This window comes from Xyrauchen texanus, chromosome 36 (genome assembly GCF_025860055.1).
Source record: "Xyrauchen texanus isolate HMW12.3.18 chromosome 36, RBS_HiC_50CHRs, whole genome shotgun sequence".
NCBI lineage: Eukaryota > Metazoa > Chordata > Actinopteri > Cypriniformes > Catostomidae > Xyrauchen > Xyrauchen texanus.
The window spans coordinates 10,661,461-10,683,405 of record NC_068311.1 but is presented as its reverse complement, the minus strand read 5'-3'; the positions used below and the strand labels follow the sequence as shown (position 1 = coordinate 10,683,405).

Here is a 21,945-nt window from a genome sequence, read left to right as displayed (position 1 = left end):
GCCATTAAAATGGCATTTTTCAGTGTAATCTGAGGTAAAGAAGCACAATTCATGATACCAGTGTTGTTTGATTTTACTGCTGATTTTAAATATGCCATTTAAATGTAAGCTTGGCAAACAGTTTTTGAGATTTCAGTGTTCCCCCATTCAAGTAGATAGGAGCTGCACTTTCATGACTGGAAATAGCCTCCCAGCAGCATTCCAAAAATGGCCGACAGTGGACTGACTTGTTAGAAAGACTTTTTTTTTGTTAGTGTTATATCTTATTTTTCAGTGGATTAAGTTAAAATGACCAAAACAAAATCCACCTCGCTTTCAAATGTGTTTCAAATAAATATTTTCCCAAAAAACTGACCCTTATTTCATATCTGTAATTTGATTTACAGTGTCCCATTTTATTCTGCCTAATTCAATTGTGGGTTTCCATGAGGAAGTCAAGCTGGTTGAAAGTGTTCCCTTTAAGCTATTTTATGGCTTTAATTTTGAAAAAATTGAAAAATAAATAAATAAATCAAATGTATTGCAGTAAACAGCATTCACGAGTTTGTTTGCCCATATAATCTTTAAGCTATTAAGGTTAAACTTATTTGGTTTGCTGTCCACGGAGGAGGGGCTCGATGAAGCAGCTTCAACTCGAGCTCTGGAGTATCCCCCTATTAATAGGAGATGATTAAGTGGGGCAAGATGCCTAGGGTATAGGTGGAGCTGGGGAGGTGGATGGATGCTGGAAACAGCTGAGACCGAAGAGAGGTAAACAGCTGCTTATATACTCTGGCAGTTAATTGAAAGATTAGATGGACTTGCTCCTCCTGAACTTACTTTAGGAACTTCATTAGTTACAAGCTACACAGGCTGGGTGTAACTAAACCAGATTAGGGGAAAAACGGTAATAATTATATTTTTTCTTGTGGCACACAGTATATCTATTCTTCAGTGCTGGCTAAACAGGCATACTTGTAAAACAGAAAACGCTTTAAGTCCACACAGTGTGTGTTTGTATTTCTCGTGTAGGTAACACTGGAAAAAATCCCTTCACTTACGTGTGTGGACCATTTGTGTTTCTATTTTAGTGCACAAATGAGCGTCAGAAGGTGAGAACAGAATTTTTACAGGGGCTTCTCTAAGTCTCTTTGAGTTTATGCCCATGATGCAACTATTCCCATTACATACTCTCCTAGTGTGTGCATGTGTTCAAGCTTATGAGTGTGGCTCTCTGTAGTTCACTTAGTGACTAAACAAGAACTGTCAACATCTGACCCTTCTTTATTAAAAACTAGACCCAAGTGAATCCTACATCCAAGCAGAGTTCAGGGATGCCTCACATCTGTAGAACCTTTCTAATATGCCTTGTAGTAAGACAATCGAATCACATCCTACAGGGTTATCTTTGGGCAGTCCCACCCTCAGGACTACCACAGGACGATTGCTGTGGACTAAATGACTCGGAAACACTGATCTGGCGGAAACAACTTGTTTGTGGTAACTGCTCGAATAGGGGAGTTTGCGTGAGCTATCCTCTGGAGCATTTCCTGTGACTTGCTAATACTAATACACCGCCTGACTCTCACAGTCCCTTTCTTCTCTTTCTATTTCTCGGTCTATTCCTTTTCCTCTTTTTTCTGTCATGGGGGCGGCACAGTAATCCTACACCTGCCTGTATTCATGCGTTGTACTGTAACTGGCTGAACTGCTTTGACAAGCGAGGAGGGTAAATACACACTGGCAGTGCAGAGCCGGGTTCCTGTCGGGCTGCATCTCTCCACACCACGCACATGCACACTCATAGAAACAGCCTTGGATAAAGACACTGTAAGAAGCAAAGAAAGAATGAGAAAACAAGCAAAATAAAAATCACAAGTTAAATGAAACCACAGAGGAAAGCCTGACAGGTATTTGGTGGCTAGCCAGCTGAGGATGTCGTACAGTGATCCTGGCTGCAAGGAACTGCCGTTTCCTCTCGAGAATGGTCCAAAGGTGCTTGACAGGGTTTTGCTGGTAAGCATAGCCAGCTTACATGAAGACATGATGCTGAGCGACAACTTTCGCGGGAAGTTCAAGAAGATTCGGTCCAGGAAAAGACCCACTATTCTGGCATGTAGGTGGTAATTGTTTTTTTTGTTGTTGTCACTGTACGTTAAAGAAATTACAGATTGGAGCTAAATTGAGAGGGCACATTGCAAGGGTGATAAGAAAACTTAATGTGCAACTCCATGTGCTAAATGTCTCACTGTCTTAAGATATTTATGGGTTACCTCAAAAATGTGGCACTGTGTTCTTAAAAATAGACTGTTTGCTATCAGTTTATCAGAGTTGCTCTTGAATCAATAGAGGTGCATGCAGTTGAAAACTGGCATTTTTAAATCTTAAGGAGGATTCAGGTGTTGTTGAACTTGAAAAAAGCTAGTTTATTTGAGTTTTGCGATGTTCTCCAATGTCTGCCAAGTCGTAACTCAGTTAAGATGCATTGCTGGATAGACAAGACTGTCTTGGTTAATCTCACATGATCTGATTTAATGGTTTGATTTGACAGACAGTAAGGTCCAAATGTCTGGGACCACTAGTCTAAATGCTTCTAGTTGTATAAAATAATCACAAATTACATTATCAGAATCAAGAATTTAAAATTCTCAGAATTTGGTAAATCCCCATTTTGCATAATGACCATTAGTTTATCAATTTTTATCCTAGCATAATTTAAGAATGTTTAAATTAGTGTCTTGTGTGCTTTAATCAAAGCAAGAAAAGCTGACCCGGAGTTATGGAGTAATGGAGTTAAGCTTATGAATGTCTTATCAACACTTATTTTGTGCTTTAATAACCGAGAAATAGTGCTGAATCTTAAATATTACTAACATAATTAGTTTAAAACTTTTACTCTTTAATATTTTACATTAAATTGTTTCTTTGTTTGAAATGTTAAATCCTCAAACATTCTTTTTATTTACATGTTTATATTTAATTTTAAAGTTGAATTTAAATTCAACTTTCAAATTCTATGAATTTTGAATTCAATCCTGTTTGTTAGAATGTTTTCTTAAGCAGCTGGATGTTAATTACAGGAAAGACAGACAGTTAAAGATTGAAGAGAGATTCAAGCATTGAAAAAGTTATTTGAGCTCTGTGTATTTGTCTCAGTGTAGCTCCTTGAAAGAGTTTGTAAGGGAGGATAAGGTAAGAGTGAAAGGGGAGTGAGAGTTTCCAGAGGGTGGAGAGAGGGGAAACCAGCACAGAGAGAGAGAAAAGAGGAGTGCAGAGCTGGTGATATCCACAATGACGCCTGCATCTGTCAGACATGCCTTGCATTCCATCTCTTCATCAGAGCTTGAAAATGCTTTTAATAGGCTCTTAATGGGACTCAACCTGCTGAACAACCTGCTCACACACCCACTCATGACTTCAGACTAAATGGTTAAAAAAATATCTCAAAGTGTGGACCTGGAACTTATGGCCTGTAAAGTAAATTTTATTATTTAGTTTGCTGAGTTATCATACTTATCTTCCTAGCCTCGCTCTGCTCAGACGCATCGCGGCCCGCCCTGCTCGCCACAGGGTTCAATACAAGTTAAAATGAATTGACAGCATTTGTGGCATTATCTTGATTACCAAAACAAAAATGGTGGTAAATACACACACATTTCTAGGAAGGGAACGTTGACACGTCAGGATGGTCTCCGGGTCCAACCCGCACTTGCCTTGGAATGGGAAAAGGATGAGGAGGGGGGGGGGTAGAGAGAGAGTGAGGAGAAAGCAGAGAGAGGAGAGAGAGACAGGCTCGAGCACTCCCTCAGTGTTGCAATCCTCAGTCAGCAGCAAGGACTCCTTGATGGCGCATCCTTCCTCTTACCCGGGTTTCGGCACCAGTGTAACAGTTCATGGAAAGGAGGAAGCTGGAGCTGGCTTGACAAAACACATAGACATTTATTATTTCACTTTTCAGTAGCACACAATACAGTAACACACTGCTCCACACAATGTTATGCTTTTCAGCTTCACTACACATAAACTCTGTTGGCTTCTCAACTCAACACTACACACAATCGGCTTTGTGCTTCTCTCTCTCTCTTATCTGCCGCTGTTTCCTCTCTTTAAATACACCCGCCACCCCTCAATGGAACGTGAGAATGTTGTGGCACACAGGTGGATCTTATTCACCAATTATCTTTCCGGCCTCACTTCATAACCACAGGGTTCAATACAGTTAAGCTCAATCGACAGCATTTGTGGCATAATGTTGGTTACCACAAAAAATATTTTGACTTGTCCCGACTTGTCCCCTGACTTGTTTTAAAAGAAAAATAAATGTAAGTGCTTATATAAAAATTATAAGCTTTACTTTTTTGCATTCAAACCCTCCAATAATTGGCTCCATTCACTTCCATTGTAAGTGCCTCACTGTAACCTCGAAGAAAAGGAGGGGTGTCTAAATGATTTTTTAAGGTAATCAACCTTATGCCACAAAATGCTGCTGATTGAGCCGGAATATTCCTTTATTATCATTCATTTAGCTTGTTAAGGCCAAAACATACCATAGACTTATACTGAAGGGGTCCTGAGTTATATCTAGGAGCCACAATATCATAGAAACTTAAAGATGGGTTCCAATAAACAACCCCCTAGAACAGCCTGGCAACCGCAAAGCAATGTCCTGTCAACCACCCAGAACACCTTAGCATTGTGGTGGCAAGTTTTGAACAGGCACTGAAAATGTACAATTTTGTTTGATCTCTGTATATTTTTAAATGCATTAAAACATTTTGGCAGGTAGTTCTCAGTAAGATCTGACCAATCCCTTGGCTTAATTTTAACAAATCTATTTAGAATAATCTACTTGTCTAAATAATAAAATGTCTTTTTAGGTCATTTGAATTGTGTTTTTCTGTAAAAAGGAATGCTTGAGCTGTCTGTGGCTTTTTGTCTAAACATCCATTCATCATCACCCGTTCCACTTGTTCTTCGCCACTGTGCTGATATTTCATACAGTGGATTTTGTGGAGGAGACTGTTTTGAGCTTACAACAAATGTCCCAACTGAGCTTGTTTACCTCTGAATTGATTGGCCTGTTGTTTGCGCTGTGTTGATGACCTTGTCTGACATTTTGTGAGCATTGGACTTTTGAAAGAAATTGTTACTTTGTCCCTCAGCAAAAAAATTAACTGACTTTCTCTTTACCTTTTAATTGACTGCAAGTTGTGTTGAATGGCTATGTTCAAGCCAAAATCTACACTTAATTTAAAAGTGAAGAGTCAGAGGATGCTGGATGTCTGCTGACTACAACCAACAGGCAAAGGTCTGCAAAGCATAATTTTTATACTATTGGTTTCAGTGTTGCCTCAACAGGTTTTGCTTCAGGGCCCAGATTTTACATTATAATTTGCATTACGAGCTTGCAATCTATCACACTCCAAAGCAGTTTATTGTAAAATGAAAAGGTATTCATGAACTATACTAGTACTATTGTAATAATTCTGACTATGAACTATGAACTGTATAGGCCTAACAATAGGATGAAGGTGAGGGCATGTAACGCAACCTGTCCATCTGCCTTATTTGGCTATTGTGAGAGATGAATTGGTGCAAAAATACAATTGAGTTTCATAGTATGCACAGACTTTAACATCAACAACAAAAGATAAAACAGGCATTTTCTCCTCCCTTTTATAAGTTGCCAAGCCTTTTTATTTTGCTGTCCTAACTATATATGATTAACAAGCCTTTTTATTTAGCTAAATACTGTATATATATATATATATATATATATATATATATATATATATATATATATATATATATATATATGTATACACACACTGAACACTTTATTAGGAACACCTGTACACCTACCTATTGTGTGGCAATACAATAGGTTTGGGCGATGTCCCCTAAATTGGCAGTTGACGATGTTGACAGTAAAACATCGCGATGGACGATGATATCGTTGGGGGGAGGGGGGGGGGTAATTTTTCAAAAATGATATGAAAAATTATAATTTCGTTATTTTAATAACCCAACTAATGACTCGTCGGCGCTTTATCAGTAGGTTGCACGACACGTGAAGCATTTTTTTTTAGCTTTCACTTAAGAAGAGTTGTGCACTTTTTATTTTAATATATCTCTTTACATAAATACTATTTTCCACTTAAAAACTATAATTTCGTTATTTTACTATCCCAACTGACTCATCCGCGCTTTCCAATAGGTTGCACGTAAGGGGGAAAAATATTTCTTCCACTTAAGAAGAGTTGTGCACTTTTAAGCACTTTTTATTTTAGTATATCTCTTTACATAGATATTTTTTTTCTACTGAAAAACTATAATTTCGTTATTTTACTAGCCCAACAAATTAGTACTCATCCGTGCTTTTTAATTGGCCTATATTGCGCCTAAGAAAAAAAAGTCGTCTTTGGGCAGCCTTCTTGCGAAGAGAGCAGCCACAGCCACGCTCACTGATGAGCAAAAGGTCGAGACAGAAATGACCATGTACCTGCAGGAAATGGCCATTGATGGGGAAGAGGACCCGCTGACTTGGTGGAAAACGAATGACAAAAGGTTTCCGTTCATGGCAAGATTAGCACGGAAATATCTGTGCATATGTGCTACCAGTACTCCATCAGAGCGGGTCTTCAGCACAGCGGGTAGTGTAGTTACTCCAATCCGCAGCTTAGTAAAACCAGATAAAGTGAATATGTTGGTATTTCTGGCCAGAAACATCGAAATTTAAACATGGTCTATGGTGAAAGATATTAGACTTCTTTACGCATTTTTCGCCATCCGTTGCGGAGCTATTCGATTTTGCATATTATTTTTTAAATGTTCATTTGTGTAGTTCATATGACCACTTTACAATATTTCAATAACATAATTTATTTTGTAGCCTGTGCTGAAGTTAATTGTGCTGCTAATTATAAGTGAAATGTTAATGCCGAGTTTCGATCTGAGTGTTGTTCCCGTTTTCTAGTTCTTTATTTGTTGTTCTTCTATGTTTTAATAAATGTGTGTTAATCATATTTACCTTGTTTCTTTCATTTGATTTGACATTATGGATTTATGGCCAAGGAAATTGTTCTTTAAAAGTATTAACCAGACAAAAGTTATTTGACGTTCGCTGGTCTGGGTTTATCTTAAACTGCCGCTTCAGTGTATACAAGAGCTATGTGACAATGAGCAAGATTTTCTGAGACACTACAACTACTAATAATTAATTAATAAAGGCTATTTTCTTGTAGCCTACAACATAAAATATTTTAATCTAAATGTACAGTGTAAGACATGTAAAAAAAGACAAGAAGCTAACAATGTCAAGATCAATATTTGTGTAGCCTGCCTGACACGGTATTTTCACAGACTAACACGTCACGTCTCTGGCATATACTACAGTATTTAAAATAGCATATATGCATTAGTTATATTCTCAATTTAATTTACAGAGCAATCCCTGCAAAGTTTTTAAGTTAACTATAGAAGAGACTAGGATTAGTGAGTCACACTAGCAAGACTCGCAAAAGGGGACGTGGCATCACGATGGTGGCTCTACATCGTGATGTTGGTCAGCCATCACGATGGACGATGATATCGTCCATCGGCACAACCCTACAATGCAATGCATAACATTTTGCAGATATGGGTCAGGACCTTCAGATAATGTTCACATCAACCATCAGAATGGGGAACACATGTGCTCTCAGTGTTTTCGACCGTGGCATGATTGTTGGTGCCAGATGGGCTGGTTTGAGTATTTCTGTAACTGCTGATCTCCTGGAATTTTCACACACAACAGTCTCAAACAAAAAAACATCCAGTTAGTGGCTGCTCTGCAGACAAAAATGCCTTGTTGATGAGAGAGGTCAACAGAGAATGGCAATATTGGTTCGAGCTGACAGAAAAGCTACGGTAATTCAGATAACCACTCTGTACAATTGTAGTGAGCAGAATAGCATCTCCAGGGGTGTATATTAATACTTAAGTAATATACTGAAGTATTATTTTTGGGGATTTGTACTTTACTCGAGTGCAATTTAAACAGAATACTTGTACTTTTACTTAATTACATTTCCAATGAAAAAATAGTATTTTTTACTCCTTACAATTTTATTTAAACTTGAAAAGTACTCATTACGTTTTTGCAGTTCGTTTTCTTTCATCTTACTGGACTGAAGCTGCCTTTTCACTGCACAGAGGTCAGTCATTATAAATGCGGTGTCCCACAGCGGCTGTGTGGAGCTCCGACCATCTGGAGAGGCGGAATTTCGGATCTGATTTGAGCTTTGGATATGTTAAATATTTATGTGACTAGACCGTATGACCACCCGACTGAATGTGATGTATTCATTCAAAACAACACAGAATGTTTTTGTCTTAAATTTTATTCTAAACACCTGCTACTTCTACAGATTGGCCATTTATGAAGTAAAAAATAATCATTCACATTGCAAATATATATACTGAAATAAAACAAAAATCGTTTGCGTACATGTCTTTTATTTCTTCAGTTGCCTTCATATTTAAATCATATTTATACATTTCTGCTCCCTATTTGCTGAATTATTATTGCTGCTGTTGTTGTTAGGCAACTATTAATTATAATGGTAAAACCAGCAATGATAATGATAATAAAAATATTGGAATCTGAGTAAATAGTAATTATGAATTTTATTGAATTCTTCCATCTGCTCAACAGCAAAGTTTGGTAGCAAACCTCAGAAAATAATTCAAAGCTTCATTTTAATTATTTTTTTTTATCTTTCTCTGTGTTCAAGGGTGGGTACTCTGACATCATAATTTGTGAGTGCCTTCTCCAATGCAGTGAACACTGTGTGACTATGGCAACATTTATTCAAAATAAAATTATGTGGTTCATTACATATCTCGGGCAGTTCCGAAGTGAAATGTCCAATGTGTGCTTCTAAAAGTGAAATGTTCTCTCAAACAGATTAGGTTTTTAAAGTTAATGTTCTCTATAGGTTTAAATTAACAAAACCGACATCCCTTCCCCTGACCTAAACTAACCGATAGTGTCAGAAAAAGCAAAAGTAATATGAAAAACACAGCCACGTCATTTTATGGTGCTTCTATGGCACTTTCAGCTTATGTGTCGACTTGCGCGCTCTTCTGGACTTGTACCCCTGTCATTTACAATCACAAGTGCAACGCTCTATCAGTTGAGTGACCACGCAATTTGATCAAGCTCGAATAAGCTTGTAAATGTAGCTGGATATGTAATGCAAATGTTAAAATGAGTCGCTATATGCGCTATAGTAAATATGTTTATATATCACAAGATAGGATTGTGTGAGGAGCAGGGTGAAAATCAAGTGTTTATGAACTGATCATCTGCCGTTTGAGTGAAATGGGATAAATGTTGTTGTTTAAGCACCTATAGTGTACATTCCACCAGGATATTGCTGTTACATACAACAGGCCACATAAAAATTGTTTTGCAAAAATGTAGTTATTGTAACATGATTCTTTGACCAACTTGCGAATGTCACTGGTGGAGAAATATGACAGTCGTCGAAGACAGTAAAAAGGCAACTTCACAAACCAACCAAATTTAACAACATCCTCTCTCACACAATCTCCTCACTTGATTTCATTCTAGCTATGAAAAAAGTTACTTTTTACTTTTTTAATACTTAAGTGCAATTTAATGTGAATAATTTTTTACTTTCACTCAAGTATGTTTTTGGCTAGATACTTGGACTTTTAATTGAGTCAAATTTTCAGTCAGTATCCATACTATACTTTCACTTAAGTATTATTTCGGAGTTCTTTTTACACCCATGAGCATCTGAGAATGCATAACACGTCGAACCTTGAGGTGGATGGGCTACAATAGAAGATGACCATGTCTGGCACTTTATTAGGACCATAATGTTCCTAATAAAGTGCTCAGTGAGTGTACATTTGCATTTAGCATTGTGGCTTATTCTATACATTTTTGTTATGTCTGTTCCCTCCAAACCCCTGTTTGGGCTCATCGGCTGGTGCTGTTTCTTTCTCTGGGTCCAAGATACTCAGCAAATAATGTAACTTGCCTTGTATCTTACCAGATCCCCTTTTCCTGGCTATTGTCAAAACCATCAAAGGAGGACAGATAGCTTAGTCAGTTAGTGTCTCTCTCTCTGGCTTGAGATGCAAGCAAACAAGGGTTATAATTAACCAAGTAGGGCTAAGAGGATTTCTTCTACTTGCTTACAGAGAGAAAGAGAGAGAGAGAGAGAGAGAGAGAGAGAGAGAGAGAGAGAGAGAGAGAGAGAGAGAGAGAGTGGGTTGGACACTTGCAGAGGATGGGGTAAGAGCTTAGCGGATCTGTGACGCACTGTTCTGTCTCAGTCTGTGGCGACAGCATCATTGTTTTGCATCACCCTCCAGCAGCAGCTGATTCCACCTGCCTGCTCTGGCCACTGCAGCAGGCAGGGGGTGGAAACATACAGGACCACAGCATCACTGCCTTCCATCTGTCTGACTTCACTACAGCCATGGCCAGCCAGCAGGACTCGGGTTTCTTTGAGATCAGCATTAAGTCTCTTCTGAAGTCCTGGAGCAACAGTGAGTATTTTGGTGCTCAGAGCGGGATCTAGTGTGTTGTTAGAGTGCACGTGCTTATGAAAGTCCTTGTGATGCGATTGTTGTTGTCCTGTTTTGTTATTGCTCAATTTGGTCCGATCCGGCAGCTGAATATTTTAATAGGTCAAAGGAGTGTGGAAAAGGTTTAAGGATGATTTGACTTCATTGCAGGCATATTTATCTGTATGTACAGTTATAGGTGAGAGAGGAATATCTCTGTTTTACATTGTTTACATCAGAGGTTTACATTCAGTTTCATGCTATAACTTTGATATCAATGAAACGTGTTACAAACTTGATCTGTATATTAAGTTAGAAGCAAGTCGATGCATACTATAATGTCTTGTTGAACATAACTATTTGTTTGCATTGCCTTGGTGGATGTGACAGACATTTTTGTCTATGCTGCTTTGTAATCCCTGTCCCAGTGTTCTAGTACACAGTATACTCCCCAGAACAGTGCGCATCAGGTGCCTGTTCTCACCAGCTTAACTGACCAATCAGCTGTGAGGGATGGTCAGCATTCAGCCAATCAGCAGAAGGAGTGGCAGTGAGAGAACTTGTACATCTGTGCTGTGTGATGATAAACTGGAAGTGTTTTCTTTAGATATCTATGTATATATATATATATATATATATATATATATATATATATACATTAAGTTGCATAAATTGTACTTTTTGGGCTTTAAATAAATGTTAAAATGTTAAATTACACATTTAAAGATAAATGAACAACATAGGTTATATTTAGAATGGAATAAATGTCTTTACTCTTGCATCTTGGCTGTCAAAAAGAGATGTTTATACATGTTTATATTTTGTTTAGATGTTTATAATGCATATTTTGGCAAATAGTAGTATAGGTAAGATTGTAGAAGGAATGTAATCTGAGTATATATATATATATATATATATATATATATATATATATATATATATATATATATATATATATAAATACAGAAAATGTGCATACTGCACAGTAAAGATACTATACACTGATTCGTCACAACACTAAAACCACTGACAGGTGAAGTGAATAAATATTGATTATATCGTTACAATGGCACCGGTCAAGGGGTGGTATGTATTAGGCAGCAAGTGAACAAATTCAATTTTATTATTGAATTTCATGTGTTGGAAGCAGGAAAAATGGACAAGCTTAAGGATCTGAGTGACTTTGACAAGGACCAAATTGTGATGGCTAGCTGGGTCAGAGCATCTCCAAAACGGCAGGTCTTGTTGGGTATTCCTGGTATACAGTGGTTAGTACCTACCAAAAGTGGTCCAAGAAAGGCTAGCCTGTCTGGTCTGAGCCCACAAAAGAGCTATTGTGCACAAATAGCTGAAAAAATGAATGCTGGCCATGATAGAAAGTGTCAGAACACACAGCTCAGCTTGCTGCGTATGGTGCTGCGTAGCCGCAGACCGATCATGCTGTGCTCATGCTGAGCCCTGTCCACCACCAAAAATGCCTACAATGGGAACGTGAGCATCAGAACTGTACTATGGAGCAATGGATGAAGGTGGCGTGGTCTGATAAATCACATTTTCTTTTACATCATGTGGACTGCTGGGTGCTTCTGCATCATTTGCCTGGAAAAGAGATGGCAGCAGGATGCACATGGGATGAAGACAGGCCGGCGTAGGCAGAGTGATGCTCTGGGCAATGTTCTGCTGGGAAATCTTGGGTCCTGGCATTCATGTGGATGTTACTTTGACACATTCCACCTAACTAAAGATTGCTGCAGACCACATACACCCCTTCATGGCAACGGTATTGCCTGATGGCAGTGGTGACATTTAGCAGGATAATGTGCCCTGCCACATTGCAAAAATTGTTCAGGAATGGTTTGAGTAACATGACAAAGAGTTCAAGGTGTTGACTTGGCCTCAAAATTCCCCAGATCTCAATCCGATTGAGCATCTATGGGATGTGCTGGATCAACAAGTCAGATCCATGGAGGCCCCACCTCGCAATTTACAGGACTTGAAGGATCTGCTGCTAACGTCTTGGTGCCAGATACCACAGGACACCTTCGGAGCTCTAGTGGAGTTCATGTCTTGACAGGTCAGCACTGTTTTGGCAGTACAAGAGGGATCTACACAATATTAGCCAGGTGGTTTTAATGTTGTGGCTGATCGGTGTGTACTACAGAAATAGGGAGAGCAGTATGCTATTATGCAATTCTGAACAGTCAAATTCTATTATTCTATGAATTACCAAATATCTCCTTATTTCAAGTAACCAGAGTGATATGACATTCAAAATATTTTTTATACTTCACAGCCTGTTTAATTCCCAGTTTTTGGACCAAATCATAATCTCTCACTCTCTCACCTTTTCTCTTATCATAAATGGCCGAAACAATCTTATCACTCAATCAAATGTGCTTTGCACAGTGTACCAAATATATTTTTAGCAGTGGCTCAGAGGTTTAGAGCTCTGAGTGTCCTTAGGCATAATGACTAAATACAGAAAAAAATGTCCTTGTTTTTGAGCTACCATATTCATCACCTCTGAAATATCCTTTTTCATACATATCTCAGCTATCAATTTTGTATGTCTTCCTGTTCTTTCTCTAAGTGACTGGATAGCCAACTCTCTACAGATGGGGCAGTGTGTTCTGGTAGTAACATAACCTCATTATGTCATTCAGGGTTATAGTATACCATAGGTGTGGATGTTTGTCAGTGCAGATACAATATTTGACCTCTGGATGTCATTTTTGTTTTGCTTTTTATTCCAAGAAAGACTTTGGTATGAATTTGACAGAGCTTGCAATTGTTTGTGCTTCAAACCAATGTTCTTGAGTTTCACTGGCTGTAGACTAATATTTTTGACTCTTGGTGAAAGTGAGCAGTGCGATATGAGTGGGCTTTCTATGCTGAAAGCCTGATAACTATCTGAAAATGGACGGGGCTTGATAGGTCCCCATTTATTTACAGTTATAGCAGTTGTCCCTGGAGGCCCTTTGTACACAGTTGGAGGCTATGGATGTAAAAAGCCTGCTTTATTTACATCAGAGGGGGATTTTGTTAGAAGTATATTTTTTCCATCCTCCCTGTCCACTCCCTGAAGAAGAGGAATGTTGGGAGGACACAACAGAGAAAAAGGAGAGTTGTAATACACTGGCCCTAAAAAGTACTTGGACACTTAAAGAGATCACCCATAAATGAAAATTCTGTTATCATTTACTCATACATGTGTTGTTTTGTGTCTGCATTTGAGTTTATACAGTATGTGTCCCATGTGTGTAAGAGAGAGGCGTTATAGTTTGTCTTGTATTGTCTCTGTTGGAAGCTGCTCAGAGGCTCGTCTACTGAGCGCTGATGTAATGCTCTGTCTGAGCTGATCTCTTGTTTGCAGAGCCACATGTAGAGAATCAGGCTGCCGTAATCACCAAGACTGGCACTGAAGCTCAAACTGATCTGTTTACCACTACTGTCAGAAAGTAGAGTCACTGAAGCAAATGTGAGTAGTGCTTTCCCATGCAAAACGCGATGCCATGGTGTTAGGGTGTTGCTATGTGGTACCTAGCAGGGATGTAGTGGAGGCTAAACGCACGTAAACGCCGTTTACGCACCTCCCAAAATTCGGAAATAGCGTTTACCCACCTCCAAAGTGGGTTTATCCACCTCTAAATTGCGTTTATCCACCTCTAAATAGATAGTTCCTAAGCCATTTTAAATTAAGCTTATGTCGTTTTAGTTTCATATTGTTCATTATTAGTTTCATAGGTTGTTAAACCTAAGACGAAGTCTTTCATAATGCGCTGCTGCCAGTGTTTCCCATGCGCGTGCATTGATATTGACTACTACCTGCTATATACAGCGTGCTGACCTCAAAAATCCAGCTGTATTCTAACAATAACTTAGCTCTCCTTATTAGCTAGGCTCCTTGCATGCTGGCTAATAAGTAATAACTGACAGTGCTGTGTTGGACAGATTTATGCAGCGGTGTTCCATGACGGAGAGAGAGCGCGAGAGGTACGGGTGAGAGAGAGAGAGAGAGAGAGAGAGGGACGAGCGAGAGGTAGCCTAGTGCTGCGCGAATGCGCTATGGCTCTCTGCAATCAAATACGATTTTAAATAGGCTTAGTAAAAAATAAAAAATAAATCGAAAAGCAATGTGTGGCGGTCAGCGTTGATATTGTGGCGGGCAAAAATTCTTTGATTCCAGCTTGTTAAATGTGAATTATGTTCTAGTGTCTTCTCTCCTCTGTGACAGTAAACTGAATATCTTTGAGTTGTGGACAAAACGAGACATTTGAGGACGTCATCCTCCTGGGCTTTTGGGAAACACTGATCCACATTGTTCTGACATATTATAGACCAAACAACTAATTGATTAATCGAGAAAATATTCAACAGATTAATCGACTATGAAAATAATCCCAAATCCCTAATCATTATGTACAAGTGCATTGCATTGGAAGCCCTGGATATAAGCCTCTCTATCTCTCTTAAATATTTTTGTTCTCTCTGTTTTGTCATTTAGTAAACTTTATAGATTTCAACCATATTAATCCTTCTTGGGTCTCTTTAACAAGAACTTAGATTAATGTATGAATTGAATAGTGATTGTGTGACCTATGATGAGGGAACAACCAGTGATACCCTTGGTAGTACCATCAAATGATAGCCTATAGCGATGTCATCAGGATACACATACACCGGTAGGCAGTGGCCCACCTTACCGGGTGACCACGTCGTGGTCCACCAGAATTTATAGTTTACCCACCTCTTTTTTTACCACTGCACCTCTGGTACCTAGGGAATTCTGATTGATTGCTAGGGTGTTGAAAGGTGGTTGCTAGGGTAATTTGGATACATTTTAATCAGCATCAACTCTTATTTTGTGATAATATTTATTAGGCTTAGAATAAAATAATAGGAAATATGTCAGATATTACAAAGTGAAAAAAGGAATTCATTAAAGATAAATGTTTTGCCTCTACATTGTACATTTCAGGCGATATTATGTCACTTTCAGTAGCATTTTTTCCTCAACATACATTTTTGACCCTGGTTGATAGGTGGTTGCTTACTGCCCCACAAATTCCAAGATATGGCTTGGGTTCCTCCTTCAATGTAGGTCAATGTGATTTGTTGTTGTTGTCTGTTTTCTTGTCCGCCAGCCACAATCGTAAATGCAAAGTAAGGCAACAATGGTGGTGGTTCATAGTGTGAGGCAAAAAAACAGTAAGTGAACATGAAGTTGCTTTTGTTAAAGTTTTACATTCGTAATGGGATGTATTTACGAATATTACAAATATCCTGAAACAGGATATTACAAATAAAAACATTGGGGGGGCTGGGTAGCTCAGCGAGTATTGATGCTGATTACCACCGCTGGAGTCAGGGGTTCAAATCTAGGGCATGCTGAGTGACTCCAGCAAGGTCTCCTTAGTTACCAAATTGGCCAAGCAACTTTTGTAAAATTATTGAAAAGGCAGTGTGGACAGAGAGCATTTCAAACATTAAAATGCCGTTTTCACATTTATCCGGATTAATGTGGACGTAGTTTTAAACCATCAGGTATTTATTGTATAGTAAAAAGTGGTCTTTTTAAAAATAAGACTTCATGCAGGTGAAATTTCTACAGAGAGGCACCAAAAGTGAGAGGTAAAGCGAGTTGTTTTTAGTTGTAAATTATGTTGTACAGCCAACAGGAATGCATATTTTATTAACCCTGTGCCCTAATCTAAACTCCAAACCTAAACTAAACATCAGTTAAGTAAAAATTTTATTTTAGAGCAAAAAGACAACGTCTGAATCACGCTCATCATTGTTCATTTGAACGCGATTGTTTTGTGTTGCAAGAAGTTTACACGATTACATTGAGTACTTTATAATAGGTACGTTTTGATTTTGTGTTGACCACTTGAGGAAAATGCACTTAGGGCTGATTAGAGCTAAACGATGAACTGAAATAAAATCTAAATGCGATATGACCCAGTACGATTTTCAAACTGCTTGGTCTCAACGTGCTGCCCAGTGTGCTGCGCCTATGTGCACAGCTGTTTTGTCTGTACTGTGTAGTGCTTTCTGTCTTGGGATCATTGTATTACACATGTGGTTTCAGAGTGGTTCTGTACTCCATACACACAAACTCTATCTATCTGGTGTCCTGAGTGACAGATGTGCTCTGAGATCAGTTAGGTATACTAACGTGAACTGAGCATTATTTTAAGTGCAGCAGATTTACTTTAATTGCACATTTGTGTAATTTCACATACTTCGATGTGTGGCCACTACAATTTACTACACACATCTAAAATAACCCCATGAGAGTGGGTTTGTGTTGACAGCAAGGCAGATCAGAGCATTTATCTGCATTTAAAGGCTGTTGTCAACCCAACTTCAAACAATATAAACTTTCATCCCTTCAGTTTTCAAAATAAAAGCTTCCACTGAAATAAAAGCTTGAGGGTTTACCAGGACTGCTTAGTAAGTTAAGAAGTTATTAAAGAAATAAATTACTATTAAATAATAATAATAAGTGATTATAGTAATAATGATAATTATTATTATGCAATAATATATTTCTTTAAAAATGTCTTAACTTAACATTATTATTATTGCAATAATATCAAATTTAATTTGACTGGGTTTCCAAAAAGTTATGATGCAAATTGATTGTGATGCTTTTTTTTTTTTTTTCAGATAACTTCTGGTTGGCAGTAATAATTTTGGTTGAAAGGAATCACACGTTTTTTTTTATGTTTATCATATCGCAGTTCAAATCGCAATCGTAATTTTTTTTTCAAAATAATCACAATTAATTTTTTTTGTTCAAATAGTTCAGCCCTTGGACAACTAAAATGCATATAATTTTAGTTGTGTTAGTTTTGTTTACAATGAACACAACTTTTTGTTCTTAGTTTTGTTGTTTATGCATTTTCTTTTTGTATAAAACATTTTCATTGAGTTTGCATGCCTAGGTTGCATTCCATGCATGAGGGAAATGGCTTATTAAACATACTAAACTATGTTTTTTGGCCAATCGAATTATGTTTATACTGTTGGTTTGTGGTGAAAGAGTGATCGGCATGTATCGTGTGTACTCAGGGATAAATATAGCCCTTCAACTATGCCACTGTAGCATGTCAGTCCTGCACACTTGACAAGGCCCCAGCTAAAATTCCAGCCTGACCTTCAGTCTCAAAGCAGTGGCCACTCAAACTACACTTCGGTAGAGCAATCTAAACAAACACTTGCAGATTTGTTATCACCTAAATTTCAGACTTTCTACTGAGCCGCTGGGACTGCTCATGCATGGGGTGAGGTGGCGAATGGGATAAGGTCTTGCCATCACTGGAATGATTGATAAGGACATGTGAGGTGACATTTGGAAAACTGGATCCCATATACCGCACCCCCACTATGGACATCACAGTCATGTGCTGGAACAAGACCAGTATGGTCAACTTCATCAAGGGGCAGGGTATGTGCTACAAAAGGGAGGGAGAGAGAGACAGAGAGAAGTGAGCAGGGCCGTAGCTAGTGGGGTGAAATGTGGTAATGATTCTAGGGGCCCACAGGTCCAGGAGGGCCCCACAACAAATTATAAACTTTATATTGTTAAAATGAAAAGGGGCCCTGATCAATATACAGTCAGGGGTCCCAGAATACCTTGCTACGGCCATGGAAGTGAGTGAGAATCTGTCAATATAATAACAAATATATAAACAAAACAATTAGATTTATATCTAATTATATATATATATATATATATATATATATATATACACTCACCTAAAGGATTATTAGGAACACCATACTAATACTGTGTTTGACCCCTTTCAGCCTTCAGAACTGCCTTAATTCTACATGGCATTGATTCAACAAGGTGCTGAAAGCATTCTTTAGAAATGTTGGCCCATATTGATAGGATAGCATCTTGCAGTTGATGGAGATTTGTGGGATACACATCCAGGGCACGAAGCTCCCGTTCCACCACATCCCAAAGATGCTCTATTGGGTTGAGATCTGGTGACTGTGGGGGCCATTTTAGTACAGTGAATTCATTGTCATGTTCAAGAAACCAATTTGAAATGATTCGAGCTTTGTGACATGGTGCATTATCCTGCTGGAAGTAGCCATCAGAGGATGGGTACATGGTGGCCATAAAGGGATGGACATGGTCAGAAACAATGCTCAGGTAGGCCGTGGCATTTAAACGATGCCCAATTGGCACTAAGGGGCCTAAAGTGTGCCAAGAAAACATCCCCCACACCATTACACCACCACCACCAGCCTGCACAGTGGTAACAAGGCATGATGGATCCATGTTCTCATTCTGTTTACGCCAAATTCTGACTCTACCATCTGAATGTCTCAACAGAAATCGAGACTCATCAGACCAGGCAACATTTTTCCAGTCTTCAACTGTCCAATTTTGGTGAGCTCTTGCAAATTGTAGCCTTTTTTTCCTATTTGTAGTGGAGATGAGTGGTACCCGGTGGGGTCTTCTGCTGTTGCAGCCCATCCGCCTCAAGGTTGTGCGTGTTGTGGCTTCACAAATGCTTTGCTGCATACCTCGGTTGTAATAAGTGGTTATTTCAGGCAAAGTTGCTCTTCTATCAGCTTGAATCAGTCGGCCCATTCTCCTCTGACCTCTAGCATCAACAAGGCATTTTCGCCCACAGGACTGCCGCATACTGGATGTTTTTCCCTTTTCACACCATTCTTTGTAAACCCTAGAAATGGTTGTGCATGAAAATCCCAGTAACTGAGCAGATTGTGAAATATTCAGACCGGCCCGTCTGGCACCAACAACCATGCCACGCTCAAAATTGCTTAAATCACCTTTCTTTCCCATTCTGACATTCAGTTTGGAGTTCAGGAGATTGTCTTGACCAGGACCACACCCCTAAATGCATTGAAGCAACTGCCATGTGATTGGTTGATTAGATAATTGCATTAATGAGAAATTGAACAGGTGTTCCTAATAATCCTTTAGGTGAGTGTATATATATATATATATATATATATATATATACTGTATATGGGGGTGAGAGGGGATGATATAATATGGACTGTCTTTTCAATATATTTGGGGGTGAAAGGGGATTATGTATGGAATGTCTTTTCGTTCTATTCAAAGCAAAATAAATCCCACTGAAAGCCATGTGGAACGAAAGCTGTTTTTGTCAAGAAGTGAAAAGACTGTGTCTAAAACTTGATCTAAATTTGTTGTCAACAGTTGTTAACACTGCTGCCACATGCCCCTTCTTCAACCCAACCACCATTACTTACAGTACAGTGCTGTAACTCCTGTAAATGTTGCAGTGCAGTCTTCCGTGGAACACAAAATGAGATGTTAAGCATATTCAATTTGTGTAAAAATGTAATTGAGGCTGTAATCCCTTACTCATTTTGTGTTATATGGAAGATAGAAAGTCATACAGATGTTGAACAAATGAGGGAGAGTAAATGACATTTTTGGGTGAACTACCACTTTAATAAGAGTTAAAAGTTGTGCCTACTGTTTCTAATATGTGTTTTGGTTTCTGTTGAGGAGAACTGGGTATTACGTTTTTTATGCACGTTTTATTTATGGCCCAGGTGATTAGTGTGCAATCTCTGTCAAGCCATACAGTGGAAATGTTTTCGGAAATTCCAAAGTGGATAGAACCGCATTAGGAAACTGTCTACAAACCCCATCCATTTATTTTGTCTTTTCAGACTAATAACCTCATTCATATTTTATTATTTTGTCCAAAGCCTCACCTGGGTACAGCAAGCCTCCTGTCCCCCCAGTGTGCTGCTCGCAGGGTGAGATGAGGCCACCAACCATGATGCCCATCAGTGTGGACCCAGAGAGCCGGCCAGGCGAGTATGTGCTCAAGAGCCTCTTCGCAAACTTTACCACCATATCAGAGCGCAAAATCCGCATCATCATGGCTGAGCCTCTGGTGAGTGACACTTTATGTTATGTTCTTCTAATATGATTGTGGGGAAGTAAGGGTTGGGTTACAGACCTGTTTTGTACATAAATGTCTCTGAGGGTTGTGGAGACTGTTGACTATTTGGCCACTATTTGGCTCATAAAACTAGCAAGTTTACACTTCCTTACAATCTTGAAACTTACTTTACAAATATGTCATCCGAATGAACTGAGCTTGGTACCTTGTCTTGTCCCTGCTGCCCAATTGTCTATGGAGTTCAGCAGTTATTTACCTGAATTTGTCTTTATGTCTCAGTTCTTGTCAATAAAATGACATGTACACCTGCCAGGCACAGATCTAATTTGCAGGCAATTCTTGCATTTATCTCAGGTTTCATGGTTAATTTCAGTACGTGTTGAACTAGTTTAATCCTTTTCAAAACAGATTGTTTATCTCGAAGGACCATGAACACTTACTCTCTCTGGTAGCATTTCCCAGACAACAGACAAATTTACCTGCATATGCGTTTAACAGCAAGGAGCTAGTTTCATGCCTGCTAGGGTGACTAGTTTTAATTATCAGAGAGCATCTCTCCCAGGACAGGGATATTGTGTCCCTCAAAACAGTCTGCCATCAGGATGATCTCATCCTTTGTCCTCTAGTTTTTGCCTAGAAGTTCCAAGATCATATTACCAAGACCTTCTCACAATTGTGCTACTACAGTTGTATAGTTTATTGTTTGTAAAATTATAAATATAAAATAAAGAATTGTAGAACATGGAGCAAGCACTGAACAAGTGGAGAGAATAACGGGTCATATTTGCTAGATTGAGGTGTGATGTTTGAACAGTAATTAGAGCCATTCATGGTTGTTGCGGGATATTATGTGCCTTTTGCTGTTTTGAGATGCAACTGTGCTTTTTATGGGTCAATCACACACAAAAGATTTAGAACGATATGTCAGTTTCACAGTTTAATCGGTGCCGATAGTTGCTTCTTGTAACTATCGGTTATCAGCAAAAATCTGTTGATAGTTTTTTCACCATTTAGTCATTTAAAAATAAGAGTCTCCAGTGTGTTTCGGCTTGTTTATAATTAAAAGTCCTGCATTATATACCAAATCTTTTTGGATTTTATTACTTTTGGACTCTTTGTCTTTGCCTGCCATAATAAAGAAAGAATAAAAATTTTAGATTTAAGAATTAAGATTACATTCTATAAACCAATTTGAAAAACTATCAGCCGGTTTATCAGTTGATGGTTTTAAAATCCTTAAATAAGGATTAATTAATTAATATTATTTATTAAGCCAATAATTCTCTGCACAAACCAAGTGTATCTTCATTGCAAATGAACCTGTGTTTAATGTAGTCTGGGTCATAATTTATTTTATGTTGGATAGGTTTGTTCTTGGGTTTTTAGGGATGAGGGCATGATACACATGTTCACACTGGCATCTGCCTAATTCGGCTACCCAAGTGCT

The 21,945-nt window shown here is 38.5% G+C and overlaps 1 protein-coding gene across 2 annotated transcripts in view; it reads left to right on the top strand.

Moving 5' to 3' along the window:
- Positions 1 to 1,730: 1,730 nt before the first annotated feature.
- The window catches only part of frya (furry homolog a (Drosophila)), an 88,507-nt gene continuing 68,292 nt past the window's right edge, over positions 1,731 to 21,945 (top strand). The window contains exons 1-2 of one of the 2 annotated variants that reach the window (XM_052106685.1): positions 1,731 to 2,095; positions 20,299 to 20,489. In XM_052106685.1, the coding sequence (XP_051962645.1) occupies positions 1,915 to 2,095; positions 20,299 to 20,489 (372 nt within the window). In that variant the 5' untranslated portion in view covers positions 1,731 to 1,914. The remainder of the gene's footprint in view (positions 2,096 to 20,298; positions 20,490 to 21,945) is intronic. The other variant, XM_052106686.1, reaches the window with a different exon arrangement.